Source organism: Limulus polyphemus, unplaced genomic scaffold (assembly GCF_000517525.1).
Source record: "Limulus polyphemus unplaced genomic scaffold, Limulus_polyphemus-2.1.2 Scaffold71, whole genome shotgun sequence".
Taxonomy (NCBI): Eukaryota; Metazoa; Arthropoda; class Merostomata; order Xiphosura; family Limulidae; genus Limulus; species Limulus polyphemus.
The window spans coordinates 1,200,199-1,224,159 of record NW_013665681.1 but is presented as its reverse complement, the minus strand read 5'-3'; the positions used below and the strand labels follow the sequence as shown (position 1 = coordinate 1,224,159).

The 23,961-nt window shown below is 33.8% G+C and overlaps 1 protein-coding gene across 4 annotated transcripts in view; it reads left to right on the top strand.

Annotated features, from left to right (window-relative positions):
- The window catches only part of LOC106465949 (glutamate receptor ionotropic, NMDA 2B-like), a 182,350-nt gene that overhangs the window by 83,814 nt on the left and 74,575 nt on the right, over nt 1-23,961 (top strand). For 2 of the 4 annotated variants that reach the window (XM_022394475.1, XM_022394485.1), the window contains exon 2: nt 6,194-6,842. The exons of 1 other annotated variant lie outside the window; for it this stretch is intronic. In XM_022394475.1, the coding sequence (XP_022250183.1) occupies nt 6,363-6,842 (480 nt within the window). In that variant the 5' untranslated portion in view covers nt 6,194-6,362. The remainder of the gene's footprint in view (nt 1-6,193; nt 6,843-23,961) is intronic. One more of the 4 variants, XM_013926196.2, reaches the window with a different exon arrangement.

The following is a 23,961-nucleotide window of genomic DNA, read 5'->3' as shown; positions in this document are numbered from 1 at the left end:
GGAGCAAAAGTACTCACGGCACCTCAGACCTCTTATACATATTTCAGTTATATGTCCTTATAGTATTCTCATTGTTTTATTCCAAAATAGCACTGCTAAGTCTTCTAAAAAATTAAGCATTAGTATGTAACGATCGATTGTCAGTTATGCGAGGAGGATGTCATATATTTTAATCTCTATGTGGCTAAAAAAATAATAATAGCCAAACAAATATGATACACGGAACTATTCACTTAATTGTGAATATTCCGTATTATGATGAATGGAGCCATCGATAAATGCGTGAATTCGTGAAGTTATCGGTACAGAAAGAATTCCATATATGATGCTGAAAGTTAACACGTATAATCATGGATTGTTTTAAGTGTATTTACAGATATGAAACGTTCTTTGTTTAACTGATATCAGTAGTAAGTAACTTTACTTGCTCTAAAACCACGAAACTCTGGGGTTCTGTCGAATCCACTTTATAGCAGTGGTTATCAGACTTTTTCATTAGCGGACCACCTATCAGTCCTACCCCACCCGCTTTCGCTTGATGAGAGTTCTGACCTGTTCTCTCGTATAGCCTCAGCTATGATGTTGCGCGTCAGTGACTCGCATTTTGGAACAACCCCCGGAACACTTGGAGGATCCTTGCGAACCACACTTTGAGAGCCACTGCTTTATATGTATGTATGCAAGTTCTAACGAAAAATATATAAAGTAAACACTTTTTAATAAATTAGAAATACAAAATGTAAGTAATTTAGTGCTAGAAAGATTGAATAGCTCTGTGATACAAATAATACATTGTCACAGATCTTAGAAAATTATAGCAGTCATTTACGTGACGAATTTGGTACTACAGTAAAGCGTAATCAACTTACATTCATGGTTAATTGTGAGAAATTTATGGTAACATTTATATATATTTGTACACTCTTTACATTCGTAACCTATCTTTGAGAACTGAGTAAAAGAGTCTTAAACGATTGAATGACCAAAATTTAACAGGCCTTCTTAACAAAATAAATAAATTAGTTTAGCTCGGCTCAAACTGACATTTATTTTTGCAAGTACTATTGAAACTTGTGGTTCTTTAACCTCGTAGTGTGTTCCTCTGATCAATAGCTTAAGCTGATAACTGGTAATGTAATTTAATGTATGACTAAGATTCATTAAAAAGTCGGTCTCAACCTATATTTAAGTAGCTGTATAAAGACATCTGACTTGATGTTTAGTTAATAATATATTTCACTAGTAGCATCAGTTGTATAATTTTTTTTTCTGCAAAGAATGAAAGAAAATGAAATTATAAATATTTATACACTTATAGCTGTATTTCATCACACTTCCTATCCTTAACAGCTTTATGGGTGGCCCGGCATAGCCAGGTGGTTAGGGCGCTCGACTCGCAATCTAAGGGTCGCGGGTTCCAATCCCCGTCACACCAAACATGCTCGCCTTATCAGCCGTGGGGGCGTTATAATGTGACGGTCAATCCCACTATTCGTTGGTAAAAGAGTAGCCCAAGAGTTGGCGGTGGGTGGTGATGACTAGCTGCCTTCCCTCTAGTCTTACACTGCTAAATTAGGGACGGCTAGCTCAGACAGCTCTCGTGTTCATTTGCGCGAAATTCAAAACAAACAAACAATCAGCTTTATGATCTTTTCACATTTCTCATTATACCTAGTAATTTGATGCATTCGTCAAGATTATATACCTTCAGTATAGTATTTCAACTACAAATATAGTTGATAAGAATCATGACCTCCATTATTGGATCACAGGTTTGGCACCGGAATCATACAACTGGGAACCCGCATTACAGTACTTTAGGATTCCATCATTAAACTTTTTCTAAATTTTTATAGGGATGTTCTAACATCTTGTGACCTGATTCGGAGATTCGTGGTATAAAATAAGGATACAAATGTATCAAATAACATTCTAACAACATTCTGCCCTCCATAACACTTGTCTGTACATATTAAGTTACTATATTTTCAAAAAATATTACAAAGTTCGACCAGAAGAAATAACGTTTCTCTACTTCACTACAACACAGACTGAAAGATTTTAAAACACGGCTAATTAATCAATGTTAGCGTCTAAAAAAGGGGTAAACTTCACATAATTAATCCGGAATCTTGAACGTACAAGACAAATTTATCCATCACCTAATTTAATTAAACATTTTCAAGTAAAAGTATAAATTATTAATTTTCATGCTTCCGTAACCATCTTCGATGGAAGAGAACCTCTGTTCCGAATACTCCCCCGGTGGGACATTGATAAGTCTTCGGATTTACCACGCTAGAATCAGGGGTTCGATTCCTCTCGGTGGACCCAGTAGATAGCTCTATGTGGCTTTGCTATAAGAAAACACACCCTTCCGAATGCCTCGAGTTACCGGGTTTGATTAACTTTCCCTTAGTTTACTATAGCTTACTCTTCCCGAAAAACAAATACCAAGTTACTTGGTGTTTCTATATACCATCTGACGAGTATGGACTAGTTTAGATAGCTAAAGCTTATGGTAACATAGTTGAATAGCCACTAAAATATTTTAATCGATTTCTTCACGCACTATATAAACCTCAAAACTGGCGATCAATAGAAACTACTAGGCCTAACATTTGTAATAAAATATTATTGTTTTAATTTTTACTTTCATTTTCATTAGTCCATTACAGAATTCAAATCAAAAGCGTGTAAAAATAGAGTCTCATATTTATCTACCTCAAGTCATCCTGCAAGAAGGCTTTTGATTAATACCTGAACTCGTCCGTTGGGTTTGTTTGTTGTTAAGCACAAAACTGCACAATGGGATATCCGTTCTGTGTTCATCATGGTCATATAAACCCGGATTTTAGCATTATAAGCACTCAATCTTACTATTGGGCTGGACAACAATGGAGTAGTTAGGTTATTAAAAAAACATTATGATTAATTAATGCTTGCAAATTTAAATTTTTATCATGTATAAGATTTTGCCATTTAATTAAACAATAGTTATAGATGGACACAAATAACTACTTAGCTAAATTATACGTATTTATAAATACCAATTTTGCAATGTTAATTAATACTTGCAAACTTATTACATAATTATGTATAATATTTTATATTTTAATTAAGCAATAGATCACATGAACACAAATAAATACTTAGCTAAATTATACGTATTTATGAATAATGATTAAATACCAATTTTTCTATGTTAATACGCAGTGAATTTCTTAAATTTCAGTTAGAAGTCAATAAACATAAATTATTTTTACATTTTGATATAATTCCCATGGATACATTACTATGGCCATTTAATTAAATCATTCATATTTATTAAGTAGATATTGCAATTATATCCGATTAAAATGGTTTGTGTGAAATTGTACTATATGTACATAATTTGTATATATATAAACTACCCTACGAATAAATTCAAGTTATTGGTCTGAATAATTAACTGTATTTTACGTTTCCCAACTTTTATGCCCTCCAGTGACACAACGATATGTCTGCGGACTTACAATGCTAGAAACCGGGTTTCGATACCCGTGGTGGGCAGAGCACAGATAGCCCCTTGTGTAGCTTTGTGCATAATTACAAACAAACAAACATTTATTGATGAAATAAAATAGTTTCATGAGGTGTCAATAAACAGAGTTTTATTTCTTAATGCATTATTCTTATTACGATTCACAAATGTTTAAAGATTTTACTAATTCTTTTATTAGCCTCAGCACCAAATTCGTTTTAAAGTTTCTGCTGTGTTCAATAATATGTATACATTTCGTGAATTTGTAAAGTTATCCATTCTTGCATCTAATACTGTACTTACGTGTCAGAAGATTTCACTTTTGTTGACATGAAAGTAAAATATTTCCTGAAGAAATGCTGGACTTTCTCGCATATAAAAATAATGTATTGTAATTTAAGATCGATATGTGTAGGCGTTTCAATTCTGCTATACATTGTAAATTACTCTCAGACTAGGTTCAATTATCTTTTCAACTGAAATAAAAAATCCATTACTGAGTTTAAATAATGAAACGACATCGTATGACATGAATGGTTTATACTACAAAAAACAGAAGATAAGTTACGGTTAAATATACATACAACGACGATGGACTCGTTTCTAGTTATTAAGCACGCACTCCCTTAGTAACTTTAGATGGTACCACTGGCCTCTTGGCTCAAATGAAATATTTCCACTTGTCATTCGCACCGCTCGCCAGGAGTTTTTGACAACACCATGTTATGAACAGGAGGTGTGGAAACCTGACCGAGCATAAATTTCCAATTATATATTTGCACCTCACGTGCACGTAGAATCCTAAAGAGATATCCAGTTGCCTGGATGAACAACTTAAATTTATCTCCGAGAATCATTAGACCAATTCAAACCCTATTAGCATTTCTTTATCTTTACGTTTCTTCTCCAGACATTGTTTAGGGTTTAAATTACTTGTACTGTTAGAGCTACGATTCTTAAATTTTTGTATTTATATATTATTCAGTTATTTTTATTACAAGGATATAGTTTTCATTTTGAATAGTTTGAATTTTATTTCTGCTTTTATAGATCTCATGTTCTAGAACTTTGGTTACACAATACGAAACAAATTCGAGTTTAATGAATTATTCTATCCTGCATTATCGAATGAATTGCTTAAGACGTTCCCATTTAATATTATTACAGTCGGAAGTTATATATTCCTGACTGTTGATACGCAGTTTTTTAATCATGATATCATGATCATGTCAGGGTAGGCATCAATATAGTGTAACTAAGAGCCTAGGACTTACATACAAGGAAAACCACATTGAGTCAAAATATGTTTTGTTTATTACAGACTGTTACGGACCCTCGCTACCTTACTATTTACCTTACGTTTGAAATTTATTTCAAAACTATTTTGGCATGATGTGAAAGAAGTGTAATTGATATTTAGGAAGTGACATAATACTTCATTTTGTAATAAAGTCTAAAATTGGTGAAAACGTCTTTAGGGCACTCCTAAGATGATTGAGGTCCATCATAATTGCTTGTGCAAGAATAGATGTAAAATGTTTTATAAAATAAACACAAAAATTATTTTTTTTATTTCAAAACATTTGTCTATCCGTTTAGCTGCTTCTATGATACCACTCACTGAAATATGATTAAAGCATCCATTAATCCATAAAAATAATCGATCTAATCTGAAAGGATTACTTAATCGTGTTCTGAAACTTATCTGCTTTAATGTTGTAACGAGTATATTTTTTTGTTTTTCAAGTAAGTTTAATATAGGTTAAGAAGTCATCACTTTCGAAGTGATCTTCAACCTGAAAATGTGTGGCTTCACAATGAAGAGTTTAGAAACAATTTTTAGCAATCTTTGAAAATTAAAACTCCTCTGAATTTCCTGTCGAAACGGTATAAAAAAGTAACAAGCTATGTAGCATTTAATATCTACACGAGTGTGTGTGTAACTGCAACCAGGAGTATCGTCTGATGAAAATGTATCGAGTTGAGTATATGTAAGCATTACTCATGCATATAACTAATATCTTGATAAATAAGCAATATCTATGTAAGGTTTAGCTAGGCAAGGTTCCCAAAAATAAAAAATATATATTTTGCTTTTAAGTTTTTATGTTAAATTAAATGTATGTGTATTTGTAAAAAATAAATAAATAACTTACTCGCAATATGAATTCTCTTTTCAAGTCAGAAACAACGACTATTATCTTAAAGTAATTTAATTGGCCATGATGCTTATTTTTCTCAGAGTATTTGTCACAAGTTTTGACAAAATAGAATTCCCTTTGTTCGAAATTTCCTTTTAAACAGATTTCAAGACGACAAATGGTAAGTACTTTCTACGTGCTCGTCGAAAATACTTCAAAAACTGCAAATGGCTCAGAAAGCACCAATTTTACTTGTTTATATTCTAAGCAGTGATACGGTTAACTGAAAGTAATAAATGTGAAATATTAGCTAGTGTTCGTACTCTTTGACTGTATACTGATGATTTTGAATCCAGTATTTCAAATATTTTGAAGAATTATGAAAGCGAGGCAAGATTACAAGTATATATAGTGCCTATACAGCGGAAACGTGTTGTCTTCTGTTTTATTCGTTTATTAATTTATTTTCTGTAATAGAATAATTGCGAGCGTGACAAGTAATATTTATTGAGACAACTCTTTGTTTCAGAAAAGGTGGTTGATACATCTGACAATACCAGAAGATGAAAATCTGAGAAACGTGATTCAGCTTCTCCAACCATTCCTTCTAGAACATGAAAACGTTCATTCACCAGCAATTTGAAAAGATGATAATGGAATATACGATATAAAGAAGATAGTTTTTATATTTAGCTATCATGGTATTTAAAGTTGTTTCTGTAGCGCCATCTACCTTCCAGCTACTCTTGGTAGCATGGATTTTAATATTAGTAAGCTGGTCGTATTCGGAAAAATACGATTTTAAGAAACAGGATATTTACTCTGGAGCTATATTGCCCCACTCCACTTTTACTAGTGTTAAGAGAACATACAATAGAAGACTCTCTGATGCCCTACAGAGCCTAAAAAAAGGTAGAGACCAACCTTTAAACATAAACAAATATTTCAATATTAAACTCCCAAAAGTGGTTCAGATGTCTTTGAACCCCAGCCCCACGGAAATATTAAACAAGCTCTGTGATGATCTGTTAAGTAACGATGTTATAGCTGTGTTGTACCTTACCAATTCGGACTTCTTTGGCAGTAATGCAGCCTCGGTGCAGTACTTTCTCCAACTTTCTGGATACTTGGGGTTACCAGTAATAGCTTGGAATGCTGATAATTTTGGAGTAGAACAGGTACTGTAAAATAATCTTCTATCTTTAGGGCTATTTGTTTAAAACAAATTAACCCACCTCTCCTTATTTCTTTATTTTTGAGTAGAACTAACATGGTTAAGATTCATCTTTTGCTCCATTGTCTATTGTGGTAAATGCTATTTGTATCTTTATAAAACACCTGCAGAGGTTTATAAAACACCTGAGTAAATAAACAATAGCTAAAACTCTAACAGAGAGACAACCAAACAAACGTATGATTAATTTTTCTCACTCTCTATCGGTTCAGATGTTTATGCGTATATTGTTATATATTAAAACACTGTGTGTTTTGAATTTAAACATATTCTATTGTATGTAGTATCTCTCATACAGATTTTCAATATTTATGGCATTACATTGTTCTTTCGAACGGTTCAATGTAAGAGTAATCAGGTTTCTTGTACGGAATGAAGTAAGTAGCTGTCGAAACAGGTGGCTCAAAAACAACAAAGAACTATTGGAAACTACAATCAAATTCCTTAAAACATCACAATAATCAGAATGAGACAGTAATTGACATTTCTGGATACTCTTCACTGGTCCGGATGGTTAGGGCGCTTGACTCGCAATCTAAAGGTCGCAGGTTCGAAATCCCGTCCCAACAGACATGCTTGCTCTTTCAGTCATGGGGGTGTTATAATGTGACGGTCAATCCCACTATTCGTTGGTAAAAGAGTAGCCCAAGAGTTGGCGGTGGGTGGTGATGTCTAGCTGCCTTCCCTCTAGGCTTTCACTGTTAAATTAGGGACGGCTAGCACAGATAGCCCTCCTTTACCTTAGCGCGAAATTCAAAACGAACAAACAAACTCGTCACTGATACTGCACATTCTATGAATACCTATTCTACAGCTGTTCGTCACCTTTGTCAGCGAGTGAATACTAAAACATATGTTTATACTTTTATCGCTTAGATACGTTACTTACTGTTACGTTGTTTCCGTTTCCCTACAAAATTAAGCGTACCAGAGAGGTGGGACAAAATAGCATGCGCACCACCAGACAAATACTCTTCCCTTGCGACAAACAATCTTGAAATTGATTTTGAAAAATTATGTCATTCTAATTTATACAAAGAGTCAGGATCATTGACTAGCCTACAGAGCAGGTGCAGGCAATATGCAGTTTTATAATTTTCTCTCCACTGTTGTCTGAGATACACAATGTTCAGGCATAGCGGGAAAACAAGCGGAGCAAGGGAAGGGAATTCATCAGAACTAGTTCAAGTAGTATAAATCTGATTTCCATGGTAAACACTACAACCTTAAAATGAGAAAGAAAACATGTTTACTGAACGTTTTCTGAACAGTGTACTTGTATCATAAGCAAGCTTCTAAAGTCATTACGTAATACAATAATACAAATTGAACACCGTTTACATAGTAAACACTGGTGGATAAAAATGCTAGTTCAACAGCAAAATATAAAAGATACATAAGTCAAGAGAAGTCCCTAAGCGAAACCAACAATACCAGAGAAGTATATTAAATGGAGTTTATTCAACGGAAGTATACTTGTTGCTTAACATATCCAATTTTTGATTAGTTGTAAAAGCTTTATTTCAAAGGCCCCGCGTGGCCTAGTACTTAGTGTGCCGGACTCTGAATCCAAAGACCCATAGTTCGTGTTATGTTGTCGACATATCGCGTTCCACACTTAGACAGTAAATGAATGAATGTCAGATCATACTCTTTAATTAGAGTAGTCCAAAAGTTGGCGGTAGGTATAGTAACTAGCTGCTTTCCCTCTCGTCTAGCAGATAAAAATTAGGGGCGGCTAGCGCAAGGAGCTCTTGTGTAGTTTTGTGCGGAACAAGCAAACAAGATATATTTGTTGTTTAACAGGCAGGGATTTTGTTTACTTAAGATCATTTGATATTTAAAAGAAAGGTCTTCTAGTTCGTTAAACAATCAATAGTTAAACCAAAAAAAAACCTTATAGGTGGCACTCTCTCCGGTAAATCAGTAGGTTAATTGTTTACCTGTGTGGTGGAAGTACGAGCTCCAATTCCATTCCATTTCAATATTCACTTCTTAAATATATGTATATGTGTATGTGTGTGTGCGTACATGTGTAACTATAGTTAGAGCTTCAGTCAGATGAAGTAATTGCATCACTGGTAATTTGACTGTTTGAAGTACGAGGAGCCTGCTTATATAAGTTTGAGTTTTCAGTGTGTTCTGTCAAATATTTTATGTGCTCATGAACACATACACTAAAATGACGTTATGTTTGTTATTACATAAGTAGTTGCGTAACTTCCACGCGTACCAGAATGAATAGTTCTTTAACGGACCCAGGTTGTTAAACAACCGTCCTTCTAAGAATGTATTGCATCTGATATAGATTTTTTTTTTAAAGTGGGCCGGTTGCGGCCGGTGGCTTGCGATCAGAAGATCCAAAGCTCCAGCCGCGATATGGCATAGAACACTCTCCGTACTTTCGCCTGTAGGGCGTTATAATTCTACCAGTTAATCCTGCTATTGGGTTAGGGCGTTATAATTATAACAGATAATCCTGCTATTGGGTTAGGGCGTTATAATTATAACAGTTAATCCTGCTATTCAGCTAAGAGTTAACTTGTTGTCCTTCTTCTGGTCAACAGTTGTAACTTATGGATCTTCATGTCAGAAGTTTAAAAATCTTTCTTCATTGGATTTTAAATGTAGAATTTCTTTAACTCTTATTTGATTATTTTGTTTTAGCACAAAGCTGCACATTGGGCTATTTGTGCTATATTCGTTACGGAGATTGAACTCTAAATTATAGAGTTAAAAGCTTTCAAGATTAATGCTGTATTTTTATAAGAGTTCACTAAATTAAATTTTGAGCATTAAACTCGGATAATCTATAAGTAAAACTGAAGTATCGAAAAACGTTTAGGGTTGCGATTTTAAAAAAGGTTTTTGTTTTATTCACTACTTAAAACATACAACTCATTGAAATTGTGAATGTAATCTAATAAAACTGAGTTACGACATAACACTTAAGCATCGACTAATCTATAATGATTACCGGCTTAAAATAGCTAGATTAATCCATAATAAACAAAAATAAGCATCCAATATGAAATATTTAAGTTTTAGCAGCTTAATTCCCTTGCTGTCCTAAGTCTCACTCAAATACACTTAATGTTCAACGACTACTTGTTTCATAATATAAATGGAAATATTATGGGTCTGTCAGTTCTTCCGTGCTCTATCTTGTGCTGAGAATTAGTTTTTGCTTTGCATTAATACTTCATTAACTGCAATATGGACGTTTTTGAGATTCTTGTGTTTCACAACCAACCGAAGATGGTTATAATACAGTCAAAAAAGATTAATCAATCTAATTTACTCAGTTCAAAAACACGATGAAACGCGTTTTCCTCAAACTTTTCAATGACTTTCATCTTGAAGTTTTATAAAATTAAGCAGTACATATCATCTATAATTCTCTATCAAGTTAAGCAGTATATCATCTAGAATGTTTTGCAACATTAAACAGTATACACCGTCTGATATAAAATAAGCTGACGAGACCAACGTTTCGACATGCACAATGATTTATTTGTATAAAGTTAAAAGTAAAAACTCTGCATGTTTCGGAGACGAAGAAGACAACATATTCACTTGTATACCTTGTAAACATACTTGTACAAGTTACATCTAATACAGTGGTGCCATTTACAAAATTGATTACCAAAAATATCTTTCTGTGGCACCAGGACCAAGATCTATATTCAAAATAATTGCGTTTCTTACAATTTCTAAAGATTCTTCTATACGTAATTCATTTTTCAACTTTACTCTTTTAAGTATTCTTACATTGTCCCAATCAGTGAATGACGTGCGAAGAGTTCGACGCATGTCCTGCCAAGGCCAAATGACTTATTTTTTATTTCTCAACAACACTTTTACGATATTCAATTTTAAATTTCAAATCTCTACTTGTCTGTCTAATATAACCGCAACGACGTGAACTTTTGTATATTCCAAATTTATACCTTACTTCAATTTTATCTTTCACATCATTAATAATAGTAATTAATTTTAATTTTCAGTAATGATTATTTGACAATCCGTATTGTTCAAAACATATTCTTCCTTATTTCACTCTTTGGTTGCTTGCAATTTGGTACATCCAGAAATATGTAATTTTTTGTACATCTCACCTATGATACTAGGCTGATACTCTCTATCAGTCGCTACATATTTTAAATATTTTAATTCTATTATTAAATCTTCATTATATGAAGAGACATTAATGGCCCTGTGTACAAAAGACAAAAACGAGAACATTTGTTCTATACAAGTTTGAGCTTTGGGCCTGTTCTGTCAACCGTTTTATGTGTTCATAAACGCATACACTAAAATGACGTTAGGTTTGCCGTTATATAAGTAGCTGCATAGCTTCCATGTGTACTAGAATGAATGTAACATATCTACGAATTTGAGCAGTGCATACATTTTAAATACTCTATAAAGCTGACCAAAGAGATTTTAGTTGAATTCCCAAAACACAAGAATACACAAAGTTTCCTTTCTGTCAGATCAAAACACAGGTTGGTCATGTGGTAGATCTTGGATTTCGAAGCTGGAGAACCGAGTTCGAGCTCTTGCGATACCATATAATATTCGCTGCAATTTAAGCTGTGGGTGCTTTATAAGAGTGGCAATCAATATTTTAATGTGGATAGTAGGTAGTAGCATACTGCTGACTGGCTCCCTACCTTCTGGTTATTAGTTCAAAATTAGGGACAACGTCATATAGCATTAGTAGCTTTACTATAAATACACTATCATATTTTACAAAAGAAACTATTTCTTTTCGTTATATATTTTATATATTTCCGGATATCGTGAGCCCTGTCGCCTGCTTGTGTGTGTGTGTGAATAGGACCATGATGACTCAAAACTTTAAACTTTCATTATATTAGTTCTACACGCTCTTTACTGGTAATCTTATACATAAAGGCACTTACTACACATGTACCAAGAATGTACAGAAATTAAGTTATGCTAAAACTATTTTGGAGCATCAGTACGCCATTACTGGCTACATAACTACGTCTGGTCATGCTCTAACTGACAACCATGCATCTCGACAATATTCCTGCAGCATAGTTTCTACTTTAAAAGGTTCCCTGAATGCTTTCTATAATCCACATAAAATACAAGGACGACGGCCATAGAACGCCCGTTTTAACAATCCGATCGTACAAAAATCCAAATTGGCATATCAATGACAATACCTTTTTTTTTTTAGCGAAAAGTTTAAACATAATTTAGTTGAGACTATTGTACCACAGTAGTTAACCGGTAATTCTGAGGGCTTATAATGTTATAAATCGAATTCTGATTTCCGTAGTGGGCAGAACACAGAGAGTCCATTAAGTAGCTTTTTACTTATCAACAAACAAAGTTCAGACTACCAGCCACATTGTCCTGGTGATTAGGACGCTCAACTCATAATTTGTGGGTTGCAAGATCGAAAGCCGCCCCCGAACATGCTCACTCTTCCACCGTGGGAGCGTTATAATGTGACGGTCAATCCCATCTCAGTGTTCGTTGCTAAAGAATGGCTCAGAAGCTTGCGGTAGGTGTCGTTGTCCAGCTGCCCTCCTTCCAATCTATCACTTCAAAATTAGGAGTATCTAGCATAGATAACCATATTTTTACGCTAGCAGATCAAGGATATTAAGTGTAATAGCTTTTCAAAAACTATACAGGGTGACCAAAAATTTCGTACTTAATAAAACTTTATCTGAAAATAATGTCAGAAAATATAGCATGTCTGAAATACAAAATCTCGACACATATTCACAATTGTTCTCTAGTTGGAGTCTTCAACCCATTTTACACAGAAAAGCACTAGTGTTGTTAATAGAATAAAACACATTTTGCATTTACCTCATTGAATTGTATTTCTGGAGATTAATGACAATTATAAATGTAAATAAGGGATAAAACATACTGATAGAACTTTAGATGCACTAGAATTTATTTCCAAAATTCTTATCCACAAGTTATTGTTACCAGAAATTATATTATGTATTCCTCTATAAATGAGTAAAGTATACAATAAAACGTCTTCAAAATTATACAGAGTTCACACACTAAATTCAAAATTCAAACCTTATTTTATATTATAAAGATAACAGACACGACTTAAATGAGAGGTGAGAAGTGTTTGTAGTTAAGCACAAAGTTATACAAAGGGCTATCTGTGCTCTACTCACCGCGGGTATCTAAACCCGGTTTCTAGCGTTGTAAGTCCGCAGACATATCGTTGTGTCACTGGAGGGCATAAAAGTTGGGAAGCGTAAAATACAGTTAATTAAGACTCGTAGAGAAGATATTATGGGCATAATTTAGACAAATACGAAAAAAGTTGAAAGTGATAGCGGTCAAGAACAGTGAAAACAATTAACTGGAGAAAAATGAAAAATCTTTGGAAATATTGAACCCAAGACTTGAAAAACCCCGATTAAAAAGTTAAAAACGAAGTGAAAGCAAATAGTACTATCGAGTTAGAGATTAAAAAGAGGCACAATAAGGATCACCGCTTTAAAGAAGAAAATTTTAGTAGAATATTTTAAATACCTTAAATTAACTAAAAGTAGTGTGCTTACCCAAAATTAGGAATATTCCGCAAAAGCAGTTAATATAATATTATTTCGGAAATAAAAAGTTTGGTAGAATAGTTTTGGTATATTTACCACTTGACATGCGCAACAAACATTATAAATAAATAATGTGCCTGAAGAAAAATGACTGTGACGTTTAAGAAATATTTCTTCTTTTTGCTGTTGAACTTATCATTGATCTGTTTGAAGTAACTGAATAAAATATTTAAACTCTGGCTTGTTTTCTATACGAAATTGCAATAAACTTTAACTGGTAACTCTCCCACGACTTCAGGCTATGAAAGGAAGGCGAGTGTTGATTCCATCTTTTTTTTACCACTTTTCACAGAAATACCACAATCAGTCGTCTAGATTTTGTAAGAACTATCTTTGAAGGTTGTCGTGAACTATCACACCTACAGGCGGTTTCAGGTTTTTAGACTTAATCCACGAATTTCCTTCTAGAAATATCTGTCGAATACAGATAACCTTACATGATTTAGCAAACGTTCTCGTACACGGTTATTGATTTTTACAACAGACTAACAAGAAGTAATGTTATCGGTTAAAAATCGATCTATTAATCTCTGCTAACCTCCCTACATCAAATGAAACTCTCATTAATGTGCTCGTATCTTTAAAAAATGTTGACGAAAGGTTTGGTATCTAGTCCATTGTGCATGAATTTTGTTAAATATGTTAACCACCAAAACAACATTTGGCTGTTGAACAAAAAAAAAAAGGACGCCATCACATCCTGAAGCCAGCTTAAAATAGTTAGATTGTATTATTCATATAGCTTTAACCTGTTATTTTTATTGTTGGTTCTACTGACAGATACTGCATTTCATGTTCACGTAGACTAGTTGCGTTATTAATAACACCTTATGTAACTGAAACTTTCGACAATTATCAAAATATACCATTCAAAGAAGAAACTGATAACTAAAATTATCGAACTCATGAATAATGAATTTTCTCCCTAAATTATAGGTATCTGATTTTGAATGCATAAGAAAATGCGAAAGGCTCGTTCGTGTAATATTTCTTTTTATCTACTTACAATAAATGAATCCTTAAGTTTTATGATAAAAAACCACTATATGAAAACGTTCGGTTTTGTCAGCTTAAGAGCAGAGATACTGTTTTTTTTTCCGTGAGAATCAGGTTTCTCGGGAAATTTCAATTTTATCTTAGAGATGTAAAATGTATATGAATGACACTTTAAGATTTACTTTAAAAGTGAAACCAATTGCAAAAAAAAAAAAAACAAATATTCGAAATCTGATCCTTCATAAAACTTATGATTATGCGTAATGCTTCTTTCCGTACGTGACGGACAAGAAATTGCAGAATAAATTCTCGTGCTTCAGTCCGTCATCAGAATAAAGTTTTAGGTTATTATTTTTCATTTCTATTCAATTTATTTGATTTGATTCTCACCAGATGGTGAAGATGTGAGATCAAGTAAGAACATGGTTCGAGATTATTAATGAATGTTGTGGAAAAACTCAACGTTGCATTACAAACAGCATGTGTCATCTTTTAATTAAAAAAAGGGAGAAGTAATTCTTTAGAAACGCCCCTGCATTTTATGTTTTAATTAAAAATGATACAAGGGAAGTTTCCGTGTCTATTTGTTCCAAGATTTATAAAACAAATGATAAAAAGTTTTCCCCATTAATTATTCGTAGTTTATTATGAAAATTTAATAAGATTTATCAAGATTTATAAAACAAATGATAAAAAGGTTTTTCCCGTTAATTATTCGTAGTTTATTATGAAAATTTAATAAGCTTTTCTGCTTTTTTATTTCACCTTCTGGTATTTCTCTATAGTAGACTGTTTCTCAGTTACATTTCTTTCTCCTCACGTAAGCAAATAATAAGATTATTTTACGTAAATTCACAACAGACACGGTGCTCTATTCTTATTAGTTTACAAGCTTTGGGGAAGCTTGTCTTCCATTCAAACATCTTGCTTCCCTCCACCTCTAAGGTACGTTTGAGTTTTATAAACAGCCAAGTTAGCCCATTATGTAGATTTGCACTCAACAAACTCAAAAAACTTGCATTATGGCTATATCTTTAGCAGTGAAATGGAACTTCAGGTGTCTGAATGTAATATTATAATTTACTCTCAATGTGATCAATCCTTCACACATTTTCTTCTGCACCATGATACATAGCACTTTGCATCGAACAAAAAGAATAAAAACAGGCAATAGTCATCATAATTTCTTTCAAGCACATTGTGCTACTATATTAAGAGTAAAAAAAACCCAAGAATCGAAGTTTTTCGGCACAATTAAATGTAAAATATTTATTATTAATTACAGCCGACAAATTTCAGTAACACAGTTACCATCATCAGGGCTAGTATCTGTATCTGTATTCAGCTATGAGCGTTTAACGGCTGTAACTAATAATAATAATAATAACGCTTTTACCTTTCATTGTGCCGAAAAACGTCGATTATAGTGTTTTCTACTCTTAATACAATAGTCACTATCTCGAGAAATGAAACTTTTCAGTGGAATTACTAATCGAAACTAGTTTTAGCCGCGGCATAACGGCTTATAGAATGGTTCCGAGTTTGTTTGTATTTTTTTTCGAGTATCAACTTTTAGTTCATAGTTCCGTCATCTTTTGACGGATTTGAGATCTAAATACAGTTTTGGACACAGAAGTCAAGTCCTTTTGAGTGGGGAGTTTTACCGCGCCTAAGGTCTCATAGATTAATTTAGTCTAATCCTGCCTAAAAGAATTTCAATTTGAGAGTAAGCTTCTAGAGGTCATGATCAGTAATAAAACCGAATCAGGTATACACGCGCCCCACGCTTGGTATTGCTGGCGCACAAAAAAAAAGCTAGTAAAAATGAAAAAAAAGGACTCAGATTAATATACTCTAGCCCTGCCTAAAAGAATTTCAAGTGCCGCGGCTATTGAGAATTCCCTCTTGTTCTTTCTGGTGTAATTCTATCAGCAAATAAAATCATCACAATCTTTAACCACTCTCATATTTGTTTGATTAAAGTCTCTTAAGACAGCCTTATCCTAAATAGCATTTCAGTTCCATTTCCTGAGGTACTTAGTATTTTCAATCTGAATAACATCTTATGTGACGTATGCCCTAAACTACCAGATCAGAAAAACTAAGGCTCAGGCATGATTTTTCCTTATTTAGAACTACTGACCACAGAAAGGACAACCAGTCAGCACCATCCACTATATATTGTACAGATATCCTTAACCGGATAGCACAATTATAACTTGTCACTAGTTGAAAGTCTGAGTGCGTGCAGCAACATATTGCAACTCAAATCAAAGACTTTACGATCCGTAGTCTGGATCTCCAGCCACATCCTGCTTCCGTGTTTTTCATCTTGTAGAGAAAATTGGGGGTCATGACCACCAAAGCCAGACATGGAAGTCGTCTGACAAATCCGGCTGAGAAACACTGGTCTAGTACGACTGTTGTTTGTTTAATCCCATGGTAAACACTTGCAGTTAAATTGATATCCTTAACAGCAATATATATATAAAACGACGTTGTACTTCTAGCAATATCTGTTTGTTTAAGATGTGTCAAGATCCTCCCGGCGGCTTAATCTCAGTAGCTATCTGGTTTTACAAGTGCTTTTATAAATCCATTTCATATGCTTTTAATGAGCTGTTCAAGAAATCAATGTTACTATGTATGCCACTCCTTTTAAATAACAGTGTCACAAACATACTGTTCTTACACATGCTGCCTCCCAGTGACACAGCGGTATGTCTGCGGACTTACCACTAGAAACCGGGTTTTGATACCCGTGGTGGACAGAGCACAGATAGACCTTTGTGTTGCTTTATGCTTAATAATACACATCAAACATCAAACTTACACATGCTGAATTTAAGCTATTCCAATACTTCTTTAACACATGCTAAATTTAGTTATTCCTATACGTACACATGCTGCATTAAGTTGTTCCTGCTGTAACGTTAAATGAGAGGCCTAAAGACCTAATGTAAACGGATACAAAATTTATAATGCCTTTTCGGAATATTAACTAATAGTACAATAGAAACCCTACTGAAAGACGGTTTCCGATAAAAGCTCTTATAATATAGTTTTTCAACTTTCCGAGCTTCACTCAGATCAACAGGATTTACAATTCATATATATAAATAGCTTATAAACTATTGATTACATTAATTGTTTATAGGTTATTAAATCAGCACTATCAAAAAATAATGAATTAAATATCGCATTACTATTATCGATCCTGGTTGTTAACTTATTGTTATAGCGGATATTGTCTGTGGTAGTAGCACAAAATGCGTTGGAAATATCTCATCTATCAGACAATATCCAAACGCCGTTGTCAATATAGTCAGCCGTTATGGAAAATCATAAAAAAATCATCAATCAAATAAGGGTACGAAGCTCAGTGCTTACACCCACAACGTCTGAACATTTACTGTCTTTCACTGTCTATAGCCAGCTGTGGGAAGGCAGTTACCCTTAAATTTCTTCAAGTAGAAATAAATTGAAATAAAGCCACCCTAATGTTTTTATTAATTAAACTCCCAAACTCCACCCTTACAAAAAAAAAAAGAGATTAAATAGAACGATAAAATGTTGAATAGAACTATACACCCTACCATAAAAGTTCTTATATAGTTCTATCTCCAAACCTCCTCCCTTTCTCCTGGAGATTTATTCAAATATAACACTGGAACGTCGAGACAAGCCCAGCTACTTCAATTTAATCTTTCCGTCTAGGTTATACTGAATACAAGTACTAGAAATATTATTATTATCTACTGAAATGAGCTAAAATAACTAACTCCCTCTATATTTTATTTATAAGATATTTTCCTAAATCAGTATTTTAGTTTCTAAAATATTTTTTATTTATTAAAAAATAAAGTAATGTATTTCTTTAATTTTCTGTCTCTTGTTTGTTTGTACTTAAACACAAAGTTATACAATGGGCTATCTGTGCTCTGCCCACCACGGGTATCGAAACCCAGATCCGAGCGTTGTAAGTCCGCAGACATGCCGCTGTGCCACTGGGGGGGGGGGGCTCTCTTTCTCTCTCTAGCCATTATCTTTCAATTTATTACACATAATAATAACACATTATCCATAAAATAATTATAGTTGTTACATACTATTAAGAACCGTTTTAGTTGAGATATAATAACACCTTTTAATATGATACACGGAATAACACTATTAGGTGTGGGTAGACCAAGAATGGGAAAATTAATTTCTTTTCTTTTATCAAAAATAGTCAACCACACTGTACCTTCTATAAAAGTAATGTCCAAATCTAAATAATTAGCATGGACCTCATTATTTTTATTACTTCTTTTTATCGTAAGTTCTGTTGGATATATTAGGTTTGATGTATAATTCATATTATTTATAGATATTAAATCACCTATGTAATGGAAAGTGTAAATGTATAAGTTAGGATTTAAAGACTGCTTCATAAAGTAGTTTTCATTAAAGAACAGATACAGCTTGGCCATATTTGAAGAGAAGTTCGTTCCCATTGGAATAACCACCGTTTGCTTATATAAAAACAATATAACTGTTATAAGCTCTAGCGTCGTTTTAGAAAAATAACGTTTTTGAATCGTAAGTCGAATATGTCGTTATTTGTTATTAAGCACAAAACTAAGTAATAAATGAACGCCGCCAATCAAAGTGAATATGCCATTAACTAAAAAAAGAATAATCGAATTGGCAGATAACAACGATATTAACGATTTGTCTTTATAATACAGTAGAAAAATGCAGAGCATCAAAATGAATAATAGATGCCAAAAATCTGCAGTAAAAAAAGTCCCCAGTGGTTCAGCGTTAAGTATGTGGACAGAACACAGATAGCTCATTGTTTAACTTTGCGCTTCACAACAAACAAATAAATGCAGATGAAGTAATCGTCCATACGTATCGTCTGCTTTTCAAACTACCTCTCGTAAAGACTGTTCTTCGTAATATGTTTCCTGTTTTATACCAGATCCATTCAATGGTTTATGTAGATTTTGTCTGGAACATCTTCAGACTCATTAATATTGATTTGGCTGTCCTTATGCGCCTATCATTTGAAAAACACGTGCACATGTCTGTGACTTTTCCAAAACTTTTATTTTATAATAAATCTTCGCCATTTTAGAATATAACTTGGGCCAGAATGTTTTTAAATAAATGTAAATATATATATATATTTACCTACACTTAACTTATTCATGGAGTATCCTCTGGGAAAAGCTGTTCCATTGTCATTCTCTTTATCTATTAACATTCTTTAAGCAATAACATCTCTCTCAACATTGGTTCTAGATCGGCAGCCGTCAGCACTACAATGACGTGAAGTGGGCAAAAGTAGTACTCTAAACATGATACTGCTCTTACAATTACACACAGTTCGTTGGGGTAAGGTGATTTTGTCCTGGAAATAATCTGACGTTTTTTTTATATGATGCGAAGTAATTTCTTTATATGAATTATAGAAGTTTATATTTTTAATGGCTTTTCGAAATGCTAGGATAAAATCAATCATGCCGTCGAAATTTGATGAGACCATTGAGAAGGAGATACAATTTAATTTTGTTATAAGATATGAAACAAAAGCATAATTGAACTGCAGATGATAATACAGACGTCTTCAACCGACTACTCTATTAATACATTAGTGTATTTGTTTTGTAACAAAGCCACTTTGAGGAATCGAACCCCGGACTTTAGCGTTACAAGTCCATAAACTTACCGCTGTCTCTCCGGGAGACTAAAATAGTAGCAAATCTAACATCAGAACCAAATACTATAAAAATTTATAAATGCACAAAATGTAAACTCTAATCCCTCAAAAACCATAAATCAAGAGTTTTAAACTCTTTTCTCAAATCGTTGCATACACCGAGAGAAGTTTCGTAAATCAAATAACCTGTACCCATGAGTCCATTGATATAAAGCCCGAAACGTCGTCTCAATATACTACTTAATCCTACCTTGAAGGAAAAACCTGTGTACCTGTGTAGGAACAACAGGAGCGCGTTTCAAAAGGATAATATAACAAACTCCACCTTCATTCTTCAGTTGAACTCCCAGTGGCACAGCGGTAGGTATGTGGACTTATAATGCTAGAAACCAGGTTTTAATACTCGTGGTGAGCACATCACAAATAGTCCATTATATAGCTTTGGAAAACGAAATAATATTTCATGTACTTATTATTTGTAAAATCTGGTAAATATATTTCTAAAACCGAAAAAAGTAACGTGCAGTTTCTTTATATCTATGTCTCCCCAGAGAGACATATTGTTTTTCTATTGTTTATTTTTCTTTCTTCTTGCCCCCCAGTGGCACAGCGGTATGTCTGCAGACTTACAACGCTAGAAACCGGGTTTCGATACCCGTGGTGGGCAGAGCACAGATAGCCCTTGTGTAGCTTTGTGCATAATTAAAAACAAACAAAAAACAAATCTTTCTTCTTCTTCCAAACACTTTTCATTCAATTTCTATTCCTTCATAACTCGGAAAATTAACTTGAAACTTGGTAGAATTGTACCTTGGCCCAATATGTCAAAGTGTCTCTTTCAGTTTTTTTATTTAGATATTTTTTCGGGAATTTATTGGGTGAAAAGTGAAATAACCCCAAAATGTATATTTTGGGCTGATTTGCGGTCATATTTACAGCAATCAAGATGAAAATTGGCATAAATATAAATTTTCATGTGCCCAACACACTAACATGCACAAAAGTTGGATTTGCCCATTTTGAGTCCTTATAGGGGAGTCAATGCTCAAAAAAGCATAATTTTGGGGTTTTGATCTATTATTCAACCATAATTTGACCAATTTACGTGAGTTTGTTTGTTTTGAATTTCGCGCAAAGCTACACGAGGGCTATCTGCGCTAGCCGTCACTAATTTAGCAGTGAAAGACCAGAGGGAAGGCAGTTAGTCATCATCACCCACTGCCAACTCTTCGGCTACTCTTTTACCAACAAATAGTGGATTGACCATCACGTTATAATGGCTGAAAGGGTGAGCATATTTTGTGAATTTACATGAGATTTGGTAGAAAGATACTTTCCTATAGGCACCATACCTTGAGAAACATAAATGGTGGACTTGCTCATATTTAGTAATTATAGGGAGGTCAAGATGCTATAAAAAGCATAATTTTAGGGTTTTTTTTACAATTACTCCGCCGTATTTCGACCAGTTTATATAGGATTTGGTACAAAGACAGTTTTTACAGGTCCTATACATATAGATACCAACATTTGGGATATGCCAATTTTTGCTCATTTCAGGAGTTAAAATATGAAATAACCCCTATGGAGGTCCAACTAGAGATATAGACAATTTTGGACAGTGAGAAAAGTACAATTTGGGGTTTTCGTGAACTATTCATGCGTATGTCAACCAACTTACATGAGATTTGGTACAAAGATACCTTCTTGCAGGTCCCAAGCAGTGATTTTGGCAGTTTTTTTATTTTTCTGCGTTTTTCACGATATTTATAGTGTCAGAACTGGCCATGTTGGGATTTCGTGGCAGAGATGTGTTTCATTCGCCCGTGAAAGTTAGCCTCTTTAATTAAAAGTTATTTTACGCTATTTCAACGTTTTACGATATTTTATATTTTACAAAGTAATCGTTTGTTCATCTAAGTCTATATATTTTGAATATATTTTCCCTCTTTTTATTAATTTATAATTCTTGATTTTTTTTCCTTTTGATTTTTTATTGTTTAGACTACGAAACCGGTACCTAGTAATAATGTAACACATGAGTATCATAATACCAGGTTGGTTAAATAGATAAATACTGTAAAGCAGGACTGTTTTCTTTTTATTGTCTTTTTTATATTCAGGAGACGCTTTGGAAACAGTAAAACTTTGTAATGGCTTACAGTATATATGTATATATAGATACAGATAGATAGATACATGAGATAAACTATTAAACATGAAAATACCTCACGTGGCTTTTATCACCTTTCAGCAAGCTCTGCCGTGAATTTCAGCGATATAATCTCTTTTGTAAAAGTTACACTTTTTTATGACTCTGATATTCTACAAATTTATACAATAAGCAATTTAAAAAACGTGAGAAGGAAAGATATTGTCTAATAGTCTTTTTCGCGCTCTCTTGTTTTCATCATTGTAAGTTTTATTATTTTGCTAGTACCATCCACGTAAAAAGGATTAGGACTGTCACAATCCATGTGATAAATTACTTACGATGATTTTTCGATAGTTATTTTATCGTTTGAATGAAAAAATCTGAAGTAAGAACAATGCGATTATATACGATTCGCATTTCGACAAGAATAAGAAATGTGATCAATTTTTCACTCAGACTTAGTACTGCACTGTTAGCAGCTTCTTTGAAAATTATAACTGGTGGATGTCGAAATGCTAGTCAGATTAAGTTGTGTATTTCAGCTGAATTATATTGCTAACCAATTTTGGAGTCAGCAGTATATACTCTGGATAACCGCTTTATTAAGAATTATATCTAATAAGGGGTTGCCACTATTTACCTTGATAACAGCCATGGTACGACGCGACATAGAATCCATAAGGTGCTAGAAGGTGTCACGTGGGATTTTTACCCATTAATTAAATAATATTTTAAGCAATTCATGGAACGAGGTTGGCAGAGGATTTTGATGGCAAATTTTTATTTCAAGTTTTACCCATAGACGCTCAACTGGATTGAGAACCGGGTATTGTGATGGCCATGGAAGTTGTCTGAAGTGTCCATCATGTTCCTTAAATCATACATGCACAATATGTGTATGGTGAATAGGAACATCGTCGTCTTGAAAGTAGCTGTCCCCAGCAAGGTACACAATAAGCATTGCTGGTTACACTCGATCAGAAATGATGTTGAGGTAAGGCAATCCAATCCTGGTGGTGGTCAGAAATTTATTGAATTTCTCTTCGCCCCCTGCTTGAAGCTCATATATTGATTAAAACTTAGGGGACTTGCTTATGATTTTCGTGACTTTTCATTTGTTTTCATTACTTGCCGGATCAAGTGACGGGAGAGACCGAGAAGAAGACCGGAAATCTTGTTTTTCCTGTTGTTGGACTTGTTGAGAAAGTTTTTGCTTATGCTTCTAGTCTGGCACATAAGATAAAAGGCTAACGAGCAGAGAAACCACACAGAAAACTCCCGCTTGTAAGTCGTGTAATTCATTCTTGTTGCCTTTTAAAAGAGTCCAGAGTATACCAGGAAAACATACCCCATACCATCATTCCTCTCTCCGATTATCATCATTTCCAACGTGTGAACGTTGCTTCGTCTCTTCTGGTGCGTAATGCGCGTGAACCTTTCATGGACAGAATTGTCTATGAGAATATTAAACGTCAAAGTCAATAGCTCACTTCCGACCCCAAAACCTGGACTCTATCCGCAGAAAGTAATGCTTTGCATTTGGTGAGACATTAAAGGAGTAATTCATTTCGAACTT